Consider the following 13,149-nt stretch of genomic DNA (forward strand, 5'->3'; position numbering starts at 1 on the left):
ACTCAGTGGAAACATCTTTATTCAAATGAGATGCCTAAAGAGTGAAAAGCTCCCGTAAAATACAACTTCCTTTTCCTTCAGACTCAGGGACTACTTCAAGAGACAGTTTTACTAGCACTCTGGAAATATAATGTGAGATTTAAAATAAAGAGGGAAAACAGCATTTGTTTCGGTCACTGCTGTAGTGCAAAGGCATGCATAGACGTCTCCTCTCATCAGGCTTTCCCGTTAGCACTAGTAGGCAACCCTGCTCTATCCCACTGACTTATAAGCCAGTTTTATATATATACATATATAAAACTATTTTTTTTTAAGTCAGAAACTTAGAGCAATTATAGGGAAATGGGGCGCTGAGCCACTGTTTCCTAGAGTCTCCATCCCCAGCTGGATGCAGACCTGTCCAGCCCAGTCCATCCACTCCTGGAGTTCATCCCCATCATCGCGCTGCAGCCAGGGTCTGAGCAAGGCACTTGGTCAAGACAGGGATCTGCAGAAGCGAGCTATCCACAAGGCAGAAGATACGATACTAGCAGATGACCTCTCTGCCTGGCAGCACAGCATCCTGAAAGCACTGCTCCTTCACAAAGTTTCATTTAAATCAGCTGCTGAAGCCCAAACACTTCAGTGCAGCTCTGCCAGTTACAAGAAAAATGTTAGGCTTTTGACATGAACAATAAAGTAGCAAAAATTCCTCAGTACAAACTCAGTAAATAAAGCCTGTCAACTAAGCTGGCAATCAAGAAAAAAAATGTTTCTTAGAGGATTGGTTAAAACACACCTTAAAAAGATGAATACCAGCAAGAAATATATGTGCACAGCAGGTGTACTACTCAACCGCTTGCTGTCAAAGCAAAACCAATTAATAGCCAAGTGTGCAACGAGGCTGAGATCAGAAGAAAAACACAAATAAGTTTATAGGACCTTCACCAGAACCCTTTCCCAAAGAAAAAATATTGCTTCAGGGCACTTGGATGAGTGACAAGTCCAATCTGAAATGGTGGTGGACTGTTCAACTGTAACAAATAATTCCAAGAAACTGTTTTTTTTTTTTTCTTCTTAAAAATCAGTACTGGGGTGAGGGTTAAGTTGTTGAACATCCAGATATGTGCCAAATTTGCAATAGATACTGTACCAAGCACAGAGCCTAATGCTGAGAAACTTATTAACATGGGACCAGAGATGTTCCAGCCCCCAAAATACAAACTTGTAAAACTTGAATTGCACATACAGGTATCCAGTAGAAAGGCTGCCTTGTGTTCTAAAGTGTGAAGACGTAAAGTAATCCTTTGTGATAAAAGCAGAAGAAACAAGGAAAAAACCTAGGGTGATCATTAGAAACAGCCTTATGAAGATCAGCTTGGACATGAAAAAGCCTGGCAGAATTGTGGAAAAGCTCGGCAGAGCTCCAGGAAACACTGCTGGTGGGGTGGTAGGGTTGGACTACGGGTTTCTTTGCACATTACAGCGTGACTACAGGGTCATGGATGTGGGCTGCAAGAAGCTTACACGAATTGGTGTACCACTTTGCCACAACTCTTCCCCAGAGGTTAACATGCTTATTTGTATTTCCCCGCTTCCTTTTCAAAGAGCAAACAAATCCAGGCCCAGAATTAAACTGGAAAACACTTTATACTGGATTTAGTTTACTTGCTTGAAATTCTTGACACTTATCAACTAGCCATGGTCTAAGCTGCGCACCTTCTAGGAGAAGAAAATGAATATCCTCACACACAGCAATGAGAACGAAAGCAGCTGCTAGTACAGCTGCACGCTTTTCTACATCCTAAGTCCTGCTGGAAGGTGCAGCTTAAAAAGCAGCGCTCAGGTATGTGACTGCTTCAGCACCACCACTGACAGCTGTGACAGTGCTGTGGTGTCAGATGCTCGGCAGCATCCCTTCTTCCACCCACACCTGCTCCAGTTGTCAGCCAATAATCAGAAAACTGAAGGCACTGGAAAGGAAAATGCCATGTGAATACGGACTTACTCAGACCCAGATGCAAGAGAATTGGTGGGAAATTCATCCTACCTACACAAAGCCTACGTGCCCATGCAGGCAGATAAGCTTCAGGATCACAGACCTGATGAAGGAGCCTGAGCTCAAAGCATCTCTGATTTTTTCCAAGGGTATCAACTGCTCTGACAGGAGACATAGCCTTTTCCAACCAAGGCCGCTCCTGTTTTTAGAGCATCTCCTCTCCATTCAGTGAAAGGAGCACTAGAAAAAAGCGGAAAGATCAAATTCATGAAAAAACAAAACACAGAAACATTTAGATAAAACTTATTAAAATGAAATCAAGTTCCACAGGCAGCGCTGGGCCAGATTTTCCATGCACAAGTCTGCGTCTGCTACCCCACGTGCTTTTTGCATGTTCCTCATGTTTGCACACAAAATGGGCAGCCTGCAGGTACATTCACACCACAAGAATATATCCAGGTGCTGGCTCCTCACATCCCACACTGCTCAGAGAGCACCAGCCACAGCTGGCAGCCACACCAACAGCTCAAGGGCCATCTACAGCCTCAGTCCCAGCTGGATCCCTCCTGCAAATAAATCTGATTTTGTATCATGTGCTACAATTACTCAGCAGCATCTCTAGTTTCCTAATAAGCAAGACCGGGAATTGCAGATCTGGCCACTTCCTTCCAAAAGCAATGGTCAGTGTGCCTGTTAAAACACCGGGAGATATTTGCTGACTAGTTTTCTCAGTTTTATTAACTTTTTGTATAAAGTACTACTCAATAATCATGCAAATTAAAACCACTTTACTGTAGGGTGTATTCTGTAATGAATGCTGAAGAAGTGACCTATTTGGAAGTGAATCACATTACAGATTCATATAACTCAATTTTCAGGATCCATCTCATGCATACTAAGCAGAAATGAAAGAAAACACAGACAAGTTGAAGGCAAAAAGTAAACATTTGTAATACCAGGAAATAGGACTTCTGGGGTAATAAATGTGTGTCAAGTCACAACAACAGTTCAAGGAATCAAATTCAGTTTCTGCTGTTTGGAAAACGCTACATTTTAGAACATGTTAAAGTAATAGATGCTATTACATCTGGTTTGTACATACTCATAAGCAAAACAGCATGTGATTTCCCAAGGAACCAAAATAATTTCAGTCCTAATATACTGGGTCTGAGATTGGATTATGCTTTTTTTTTTTTTTTCCTTAATCATCTCAATTCCTTAAAGAAATCACTTATGCAGAAGTGAGAGGTTTCTAGAGTGGTCCTGACATCTTTAAAAACAGAAGACTGTGGGTGTTCTTTTGAAGCAGGATCCTAAAACACAGGAGCATTTCATACATATTTTTAACCTCACTATAGTTTTCAGATGTACTTGAACAACAAAACCTCCTCCTCAGTTACTAGTGGTCCTACTTTAAAGCATTAAGGCACCAAGAGATGCAGACAGGCAATCAGTGTAATTTTCAAAAGAATTTCAAAACTGTCATTAAAACTTCCTTCATTTGCAGCTTAGTTAATGGCTACTCCACAGTTAATGACTACTTTATCCCCTTTTTTCTTTTTTAGGTCAGTGTGCCTTTGTTTTTTCTTCCCTTGCCTGCCATGGCTCCCTGTGCTGTCCTGGCCTTTATGAGGCTCTTCGTGCCCACAGCTGCTCTTCTTCACCGAGTTCCTATTCCCCCGTGGTTCCTATGGCCCCATCCACACCAGGTCCAGCCAAATTAATTCCTCCTGCCCACCCAGAGTCTAAATAGTGTTGTGAGCAAAATTCAGGAGCCCCAAACTGGAGCTTCATCAGGAGCAACCTGCAACCGAACCGCCCCGACCCAAAGCGTACCTGAATGGGTAGGCAAAGGCTATGTCGATGTTGAGGTCACTCTCTGACTTGTTTGCACAGTCCACACTGAGGCGCAGTCCTCCAGAGTACCCACCGCATGTTGCAAATGCAAAGATTGCAAAAAGCTGTCGAAAAAGAAACAAGATTTTTATTTTATTTCATTTTGGCAACCACCGCAAGCAGATCCGTGCAGCAGCAGCTGCCCCCTTGGGTGAGGTTATCCATCACTCCATGCACTCACAGCTTTGCCATGCAATATTCCTGCACCCTTCCCAAAAGCCAATACAAAGAACCATAAAAATTGAAGCTCTGTTGCTTCACATAGACAGAACCATCACCGTTTGTCTGTGTCGGGCATCTCAGCCCTCCCCTCCAGCCCCAAAGCCCACTTGGGATTCACAAGACAGTCAGCTATTTAAATCACCTGGCTGATGGGCAAGTTTGGACTAGAAGAGAAGGATGAATATTGACTGAGCATAACGAGTCAGTGCTGACACAAATAAAACATGGGCAGAACTATTTATAATGAGCAGGCAGGGATAGCAGTAGTAGACCAAGACAGTTCACATGGCCGTCATCCCATAGCACAATGAAACAGAGTCGTGTTGCCCTTATTCCATTTAATGTAAAACTTGGGGAGAAAATAAGATGACTTTTTGATATTTTTCCTAAATTACTACTATAACTCAAGATAGACACAACAATGCCATAAACTGAAGCTCAGCAAAACAGAAAAAAAATAAAAATAAGACATAGGATAAGCTCAGGCAAATTGGTTAGGAACAAAGAATTAGGGTGGTCTGATGCAAACCCACAACACATCTTAATCTTCCAGGAGAAGGTAAAGGAGGGATTGGGCAGGCCACAGACACATCAGCATTTATAGTTATTTCAGGTGTTCAAACAGAGGAAGAAGAAACCTCATTGATGCAGGCTGCCTTGGAATATCCAGAGCAAAAGCGGGGAGAGCTTACTTACACAACTGTGATCTAAATTAAAGGACAGGCTAGGCTTTGTTCCCATTGCATCAGTATAGACCTGAAGTAAGTACATCAGCTTTAACTGAGCTATTCTGAGATCTGCAGTGGGTCAGATATGGTAACAAGTAACCCCCCAGTCACAGTCACAATTAAATATACTAGAGGCGAGAAACCCAAAGGAAACAAAGTGCATGCATCTGGAAAAACATCTGATACACGGCTTCCCCAGCACAGATGTACACTTCAATACTATTCACCCACCTTAAGATGGCTAAGGTTGGAGCCAGCAGGGAGCAGACCATGCTTTGAGAGAAGAAAGGAGGGCAACCAAAGAACGGTGCACAAAGCAGTGCACACGCCTGGAAAAATAAGGCAAGGTGCCACCCTGCTACTCACTTCCACTGCATGTCACTAAGGGGCAGGTTTGCAAAGGTGTTTAGGTGCCTAATGATAAAGAAATTTGATAAAATTGTGATTGATTTTTTTTTAAGCTGGGTTTACTAAATAAAAAAAAAGAAAACTGAAGTTTACTATGAATTGGCTTGTTAAGTAATTTGAAATAAAACTTCATGCCATAACTTGAGTAGCGTTCCTTAATCCTAAACCAGGCATTTCTGGTAAATACAAAGTGTTGTTCTGCCTTTACATGTGGAACAGCACTAAAATCAGTATTAATCATCTCACTGCAATTTGTGAGGCAATGTCAGAAAACAATATATTAAGGAGAACAGGAGAGATTAGGGCTGACCTGCTTTCTGGCCTAATTAATGGAGTCGCAAATGCAAGTGTTTTGCAGATGCATAGGGAGCCGCAAAGATTAATGGCTTGCAATAAATAAAGAGAGAAGCGAAGGGCTGCAGTGCAGGACAGGCCTACCGAAAATGAACAGCCATCACCTGCAGCTCTCAGCATGGGGACAGGGAGAAGAAAGACGTGCAATTCAGTGCACCTCCTTTAGTGGAGTATCAGAAATTAGTTTGTGTGCCACCATGTTTATTCACCAGGGCCAAAGTGCCACCCCAAAACCCACAGCTCAGACTGTTCCTTCTCAGAAAGGATGTTCTCCTTACGGAGCATCTTCAGCAGCAGACTCAGGCCCCCACAGCCTCAGTCCCTTCAGATCCAGCACCACTTACCCTGAGTGCCACGAGGCTTTTCCGATGCCTCCTCTTGCTCAGCAAACCCTTCCTGCTGCTCCCCCTGCAGCCACATCCCACCAGGGCTGCCCACCACTTTCTATCCTTGCTCAGCACACGCTATGCTACGAGCGCCCAGGCAGCACCCACAGCGTGGGAACAGGTGGGGAAGGGAAAAGGAACCAGCTGGAGATTTTTATACCCAGCTCCAGCGAGGGCTGTGCCAGCCCCAGCCCAGCTCTCAGCTGCAGCTGGGTCAGATGCTGCTCGCAGCTGTGCGCTGAGGCCACGCAGCACCTTTTGGAAGCACATTTACATTTTATTTCATGGGGGAGCAGGGCAAAGACTTTAAATCTTGAGTATTTCCCCAGGGTGTCTTGGCCAAGCAGCAGGCATAATTCTCCTCTTGGCAAAGCAACTCTGTGTCTTTCTTTCCCCCCCCCAAGTTTTGCTGCTTTATGTTGCCAGCGGAGCGCCTGGTGCATTAAGGCAAGATTTACTTGGTGGGTTCTGTGCGTGCTGTAATTCTGCGGCAGTTGCAGGAATGCTGTAAACACTACTGTATTTTATTATATCAGGATTTGTGTAAATGGCAGTTGTAAACCCCATAATGGGAGCTTTATGGGCCAGATTCAATAAAACCTCCATCTGCAAGATAATTTTATTGAATCTAGCCTCTCTGAAATTGAAAAGTTTATGGAGAATGGGAAAGCGTTTCCCTATGTTCCTATTTACTCTTTGCCTATAAATCCACGCTCAGCCCTTGTCCCATCTGCACCGTGCATGCATATCGCTTTTCCCCTTCACATCAGATCAGTCTCCCAGTGCGTGCTTACCTCTGGTTATTTGTTATGTGCCCTCTGCCCTGAGGGCCAGCACCGTGCCTGCCTTCCCCGAGGAGCAGCTGGGAGAAGCACCGTGCCCCTGGGGCATCACATCCCTGCCCGTGCATGTTGCCCACCTCTGGCCCAGCCCCGGCTGGAAGCCCCTCCGTGAGATTTTGGACACATTTCTAACAAGGCAGCACGTCTCTGAAGATGGCAGTGCCTTTCTGAATGGCACATAGATGTAGGTATTAATACATAATTAATCCCCTGCTTTTCAAATGATGATATTCTCCCCATGACCTTGCAGCCTTGGCCGGTGCTGTTGGCATATTTTTGTAGGGAAGCCAGGTAAATCTCACAGCCTAGCTTAACAGAAATTTATTACGGTACTGTGCAGTCATAATGTCTTTCCTGTTGAATCAGATTAGCACGTTTTAAAGATCAGCTGGACACTTAGCACACTGAGAAAAAAACAGCAGTATAATTCCCAGCAGAGCACGTGCAGCTCACACCCGTCCAGGGCAGGCAAAGACGGGAAGAGCAGCCCATCGGCTGGAAGCCCTCTCTTCGATTCCAGCCTCAGTGCAGTGCCGGCAGCTTCTCTATTTCTGTGGTCAGGAGCTGCTGGCCACCCCACGACGGGTTCCCCCTGCAGCCACCCGACCAGAAGCACCTATTTGCACGCACGCATCCAGGCTTTCATTTCAGCAGCCCCTGGAGCGAGGCTTCGGCCCCGCTCCCCTTGGTGCCTGGCGCTGGCACCCCCAGGAGCTGGTCCCAGCTGTGCTGGGGCAGGTGGCAGTGCCGCAGCACGGGACCCCAGGCACCGCTCCTCCTGCCCCAGGACTGACAAACAGGACGGTTTCCTATCGCTTCTCAGTGCTTGGCTTTCAGACAAGTCCCCTCAACAGGTTTGCCATGAGGACCAGAAGAAAGCAGAGCAGCTCCCGACGAGGCGAGCTAAAAGGCTTATGTAGAGCACGCTGCACTAAAACATCCTGTCGGGAGGATAACGCTGTCATTTAAAATTGATGAAACTTTTATATAAGCCACTTGCCTTGCCTGGGATCACACCAGCCCCGTGCAGCAGCCCTTGGCAGCTCGCTGGCAGATTTTGCGGGGCTGGCTGGGGATGCACCCCACGATGAGGGCTGGTCCTCAACGCTTCCGCTGGGCCGGGAGGGCAAAAGGAGACTGAAGCTGCCGGAAACCCACCAGGAGAGCTCCTGGCCCTGGGTCCTGCCTCGGTGCTGGGAAACCGAGGGGGAATTCTGACACTTGTGAAGAGCAGCAAGCAATTCTTGAAACGCCTCCTCTTTTATTAGTCACTTTACACATCGAAAGCATTTCACAAAGACATGTATTTCTGGCAGGGCTTTTGGAGGTAAGACTTCCCCATAATATACACACTGAGAAGTGTTTGCCAGAGCTCCGTGGCTTTGTGCCTCCTCTGCTCGCTGGGGCCAGGGGGAGGGAGCACCCCCGTGCCCTGCAGCCAGCATCGCCCCGCGCGCTGCCTCCCTTCACTTGGATTATTTATTTATGGAGCACAACCGGCAACTGAACATCATTATTAAGACTGCAAAGGGGAGATTCAAAGGCACTGAATGACTCTACGGGAAAACATTTACTGCAGAGCTGATGGCCCAAAATATGTCACCAGTGAAAGATTGGGGAGCGCTCTCTCCTCCAGTTGCCTGCCTGCTTCTTTTTTAAAATCTGGCATTTTTCCTGCGTGGATCCGAGCTGCAGACTTCCTGGAATCACTTCTCCTACGTACAAGCCTTCGTGCACTGGAGATTATCAGATTATTGACTTTGGGATTCCTAATTATATCAGTTTGACTGGTTGATGAATTGGAGGTGGATAGCACTGCAGCCAACGCAGCGCTGGGGGGGAGGCGATGACTAGCAGGGCTCATTTTCCTCCAACGACTATCCAGGGAGCGAGCTGAAATATATTCTCCTCCTGCTGAAAAATAAAGCCTAGAGCAATTGTCCACTAATTGCCAGGATTTAGTGTGCCCTCTTAGAAATAACCAGCAGCACTGCAAAAAGCAAGCCTGTGCCTGCCCAGACCTGGCTTGCTTGGACCAGGAGCCTGGGGATTAGGGAATATTTGAGGGTGTGGGGCTGGAGGAACCCCACGTTGGGAATGTTGTGTGCCCCATCATTGCCTCACTTTTAGCATGTTGGTGAAAGACCGCTCAAGCAGCTATCCCACATCCTCCAGGATGTGGTGGCAGCTGGGACAGGACTTCTGGGGTCACCACTGCGGCTGGGCACGCACAGCTTGTCCAGATCTCACACAAAGCACCTCATAGCTCTCACTTGGGTACCAGGCTTCATTTCTAGTGCATTCTGAAAGGGGAATGGAAATGCAGCTACAATTGTGTCGGAGGAAAATACTTGCATCGACAAGTTTGCCTGGCTTTGCACTGAGCTAAGCAAATCAGGCTTTTCTCACACAGTGTGGCGAGGACAGCCATTGCCTAAAAACACCCCGTCCTCCATCCCTGAGGCTAGCAGGACCCTCACAGCGGGCTCCAAAATGTCCCCACGTGGCCAGGCTTTTCCCTGGGCCGTTTGGGGCAGCAAATCCCTGGGCTGGATTTGGTGGCACCTGCGGAGACCGTCCTCAGTGCCGCTGGGCAGGAGCCCTGCAGCGGGCAGGGGCCCTGCAGCACCCTCTGTTTCAAGCACAGCATTTCACTTAATGCCTTGTGTTTTTAAAATTAAAAAAAAATACTTAATTTGATTCTTAATGGAAAGATTTATGGAAATGAAATCGGGGTATTTTTAGTGAGTGAGGACCATGTTATAATAATTCAGTTCTACAATACTTTAATCCCAAGGAGACAATTTTCTCTCTTTTTCTTTGAAGAAAATCTTTATCTATTTTACTCATCTTTCATTGATTATTCTAAAAATCCCATTTAGGCCCGCCACATAATGGTATGGTAGTCTTTTCTCATTATATTTTAATGGAATAAAACCCAACTGTATATGAGAGGATTAGATAGCCATTCGTTGAGGTAAAGAACATTGTTCCTCCAGATGGCCAGACAGAATCTGTGTAATGCCTTTCCTATTTATTAAGTTCAAAATGTAATGCAAGCTGATGAGATGTTTCATCCAGTGTTTAATGGGTCAGCCATAAAGTTGAAAGCTAATGCTAAGGTTGGCAGCTCGCACGGAAGAGTTAACTGGCAGAAAATAAAGACATATTTCGACATCTTCTTGGACTTGGTGAAATGAAAAGTTGTCAGGGAACAAAGCCACTTGCACAAGCAGGGCAGAGACGTTAAGCTCTTCCAGCCCCTCCAACCACTTGCCAAAGGCTTGACATAATTGAAGACATCTACAAGGACCTGCTTCATTATTACTATTACTATTATTAGTAGCCTTATTGTATAAATTGCCTTTTGCACATGGGCAGTGACAGGTCAGCAAGGAAACCACAGAACTAAATGCGCCGATACTCACCGCCGACAGATTTACGAGTACCTGAGTAACTAGTGGGTGTGCACCTGCTTCACTGGGGATGTATCACACACAGTTGTAGCTCTCCCCAGCCAACGCCTGCGGTTCTTTCCCCCCCGGCAGCCTGGAAGTTACAGCTCTTCCTCTGCTGCCTTCCTAACTCCACATCCCTACCCTCTTCTTTTAAGGAGGTGGGAGCAAAAGCGAGACAGATTTGTTTAATTTGTGCATGCGATCCCTGAATAACTCATGTTGTGACATATGCCACTTCAGCGGAGACGTGCACTCCTTTTTGGGCCTGAAGACTTTTCCAGCCTGCTGGCACAAGAAGGCAGTTGTGATGCTCTCGGCGGGGATGTTCACTGCCACGGTGCCCCAGCGCCAGGAGTGGCCACCCCCAGGCTGCTCCAGTTCACGTGTGAATGCAACTCTGTCCCTGCTCCCTGGTGAAAACACGGGATTTTTTTGCGGGCTTTACAGTCTGATTATGTGGGATTTGCTGTGTAATGAGTGTAAACATTTAATTATAAAAATAAAAAGGTTGGACGGTTGCTCGTTTCCTTGCTTGCCTGGTGGGTTTAAAAACATCTGGGTTTAAAACAGCCCACCATATAACATAACTGCATACGGAGCGTGATCCAAACCATTACTAAGGCGGATTTACTCTCTCCAATAAACACAGGGATTTACCTTAGGGCTGAGCGGTGTCCACACATGAAGCACTCTGAGAAAGTGCCCCAGAACCTAATGCCACTGACACCCCTGACGGGGGTCCCTTAGGGGCTCAGAAAAGCCATGGTGGTCCCATACCTCCTGCAGCATCGGATGGCAGTGGGATACACATGCAGCTTGTAAAAAAAAGTGTCGTACATGGTAGCTGCACCGTCTGCCCTGGGACACCGTCTGCTGTAATTGCTTCGTTAGCCAATTTGCGTCTTTGTTCTTTCCACCCGCCCCAGCGCTGCCTGGCAGACCTGAGTGCCGGAGGAGCATCTTCCTGCTCTGATTACAGCCTGCCACATGCGGCACCGAGAGGTGGGAGCTCTCCTTTGACCAGAAAATGCGCTGACGGCTGGGTGCCCGCAGCGCAGCGCAGCGTGGGGGCTGCAGCGAAACCCTCCCCGGGTCAGGAGCAACTCCACATGATTACCACAGGAAAGGCGCCTGTCCTTCAATCACGCTGTATTATATATGACCTAATGATTGCCCATTGACTAGCAGGGATTATACGTTGGCTGAGATGTTTCTGGGTGAATGAAAGGGCATTAACCTCATTATTATCACGGCCGTGCTCATCAGAGGCCATTAGCAGCTTCCTCTCGGCTCCCGGCGCTGCTGCGAAGCCACTTGGTGTCATCTGCTCCCTCTCCACCCGCCGCCCCGCCAGCACGCATGCCTGCGCTCGGCTCTGTCTCATTTCTCAAGCAGACTTAAGGAAATGGGTGAGGATTATTTCGTTTGGGAAGGCATCCAGAGAACCCTTGGGACGAATAATCCAGCGCAACAGCTTTGTCCCATGAGGATCTGAGAGTGCTTTCAAACTGCTAAGCAATGAGGCCTCGCGTCCTCCTCACATCCCCAGCAATGCTCCCTGAAATGATGGCTGGACGTTTTTTTTCAGTCTTCCAGCCTCACAACACCCTTACGAGCAGGACCACGGGGAACAAGGCTCTCCTTTAGGAAGTCACGGCTGCGTTTCCAGGCAATACGTGTGCGCAGCCAGTCCTGGCCACCAAGACCCACGGTGGGTGTCCTGACCATCACAGAGGTGCCCTTCTTGCTCCAGCCCAACCTCCCCATGGCATCCTTTGCGACACAGGAAGGCTCGAGCTGTGCCCAGGCTCCTGTGCAGGACCAATCCCCTCGTCTCAGAGCAATTTTGGATGGAAAATTCCATCAGCGCCAGCTCCGACCTCAGCACCCGCCTCTATGCAAAGGGCTGGAAGAAGAATTTGCTCCTGGCTAGCTATCAGCACACATGGTAAAAATAATTTCTTTTCTAATAATTAAAACGATGGGCTATAAATGAATGCTTGCCTTGTTGAGCTCTGGGAATTCACAGGGAACATTTTGAGCAAGAACCGTTTTCAACATTAAAAGCTCCCTTCCCTCTTCTTTTCCTCCACTCCTCTTACACTGTCCCCAGAGATGGCATTGCTCTCCTTCCTGACACTAGATCATAAAGAGCAACACCAAAACATTAATGTTTTTAGGGAACAGTAATAACAGTGTCCTTAAATTGAAAAAAAAAAATAATAAATATTCCATATCTCACTAGCTCTTGACACACTTCATCTGGCCAGCTTAAGCTGTCCCTGTTTCCTCTCCATCCCCACCCAGACCATATTCCTCCACACCTCTTCCTTGTCTCTTTTTCTTTCCATGCCTTCTCACTGGTGTTCCCTGAAATCTGCAGCTATACCTGTTTCTAAACACACACAAAAAAAAAGATAGAAAAACTTGGCAACCCCCTTGCCTGAATGCTCCCCATTTCCTTCATGTTTCAAAATACTTGCGATTCGGAAATAATCAGGCATGCTTTTCTTTCTCTCAACTGCCAGCAGCTGCTGTGTATCTTCTGTGCCACTTCCCAATGTACTTCAAATCCTATCAGAACCCAGAAAAAAGCAGGCACTTGTTCAAAACCCAAATGCATCAATATGGTTTTGGCTGTTGCAATCTTTATACCTGCACTGCTGGCGATGATTATCCAGCTTTTGCATCTGCAGATTCAGGTCTGTGGAATAAAACCAGGGCCAATAAAATAAGGAAGCAAAGAAAACACAAACAGAAAATGAAAAAAGCAATTGAACATGCTATAAATTCAGGATCAGGTAAAAGCTAATTATGGTCATGTTCGCTAGGAAGAAGAGGGCACAGTGAGGGAGATAGACTTATTAATTATTTGTG

At 46.6% G+C, this 13,149-nt stretch overlaps 1 protein-coding gene across 4 annotated transcripts in view; it reads right to left on the minus strand.

Annotated features, from left to right (window-relative positions):
* The window catches only part of SYNPR (synaptoporin), a 100,431-nt gene that overhangs the window by 19,716 nt on the left and 67,566 nt on the right, over window positions 1–13,149 (minus strand). For all 4 annotated transcript variants that reach the window (XM_080605725.1, XM_080605727.1, XM_080605726.1 and 1 more), the window contains one exon: window positions 3,815–3,939. In XM_080605725.1, coding sequence (XP_080461851.1) covers window positions 3,815–3,939 — 125 coding nt within the window. The remainder of the gene's footprint in view (window positions 1–3,814; window positions 3,940–13,149) is intronic.

The sequence above is a fragment of the Anser brachyrhynchus genome, assembly GCF_964034855.1.
Source record: "Anser brachyrhynchus genome assembly, chromosome: 10".
Lineage (NCBI taxonomy): Eukaryota > Metazoa > Chordata > Aves > Anseriformes > Anatidae > Anser > Anser brachyrhynchus.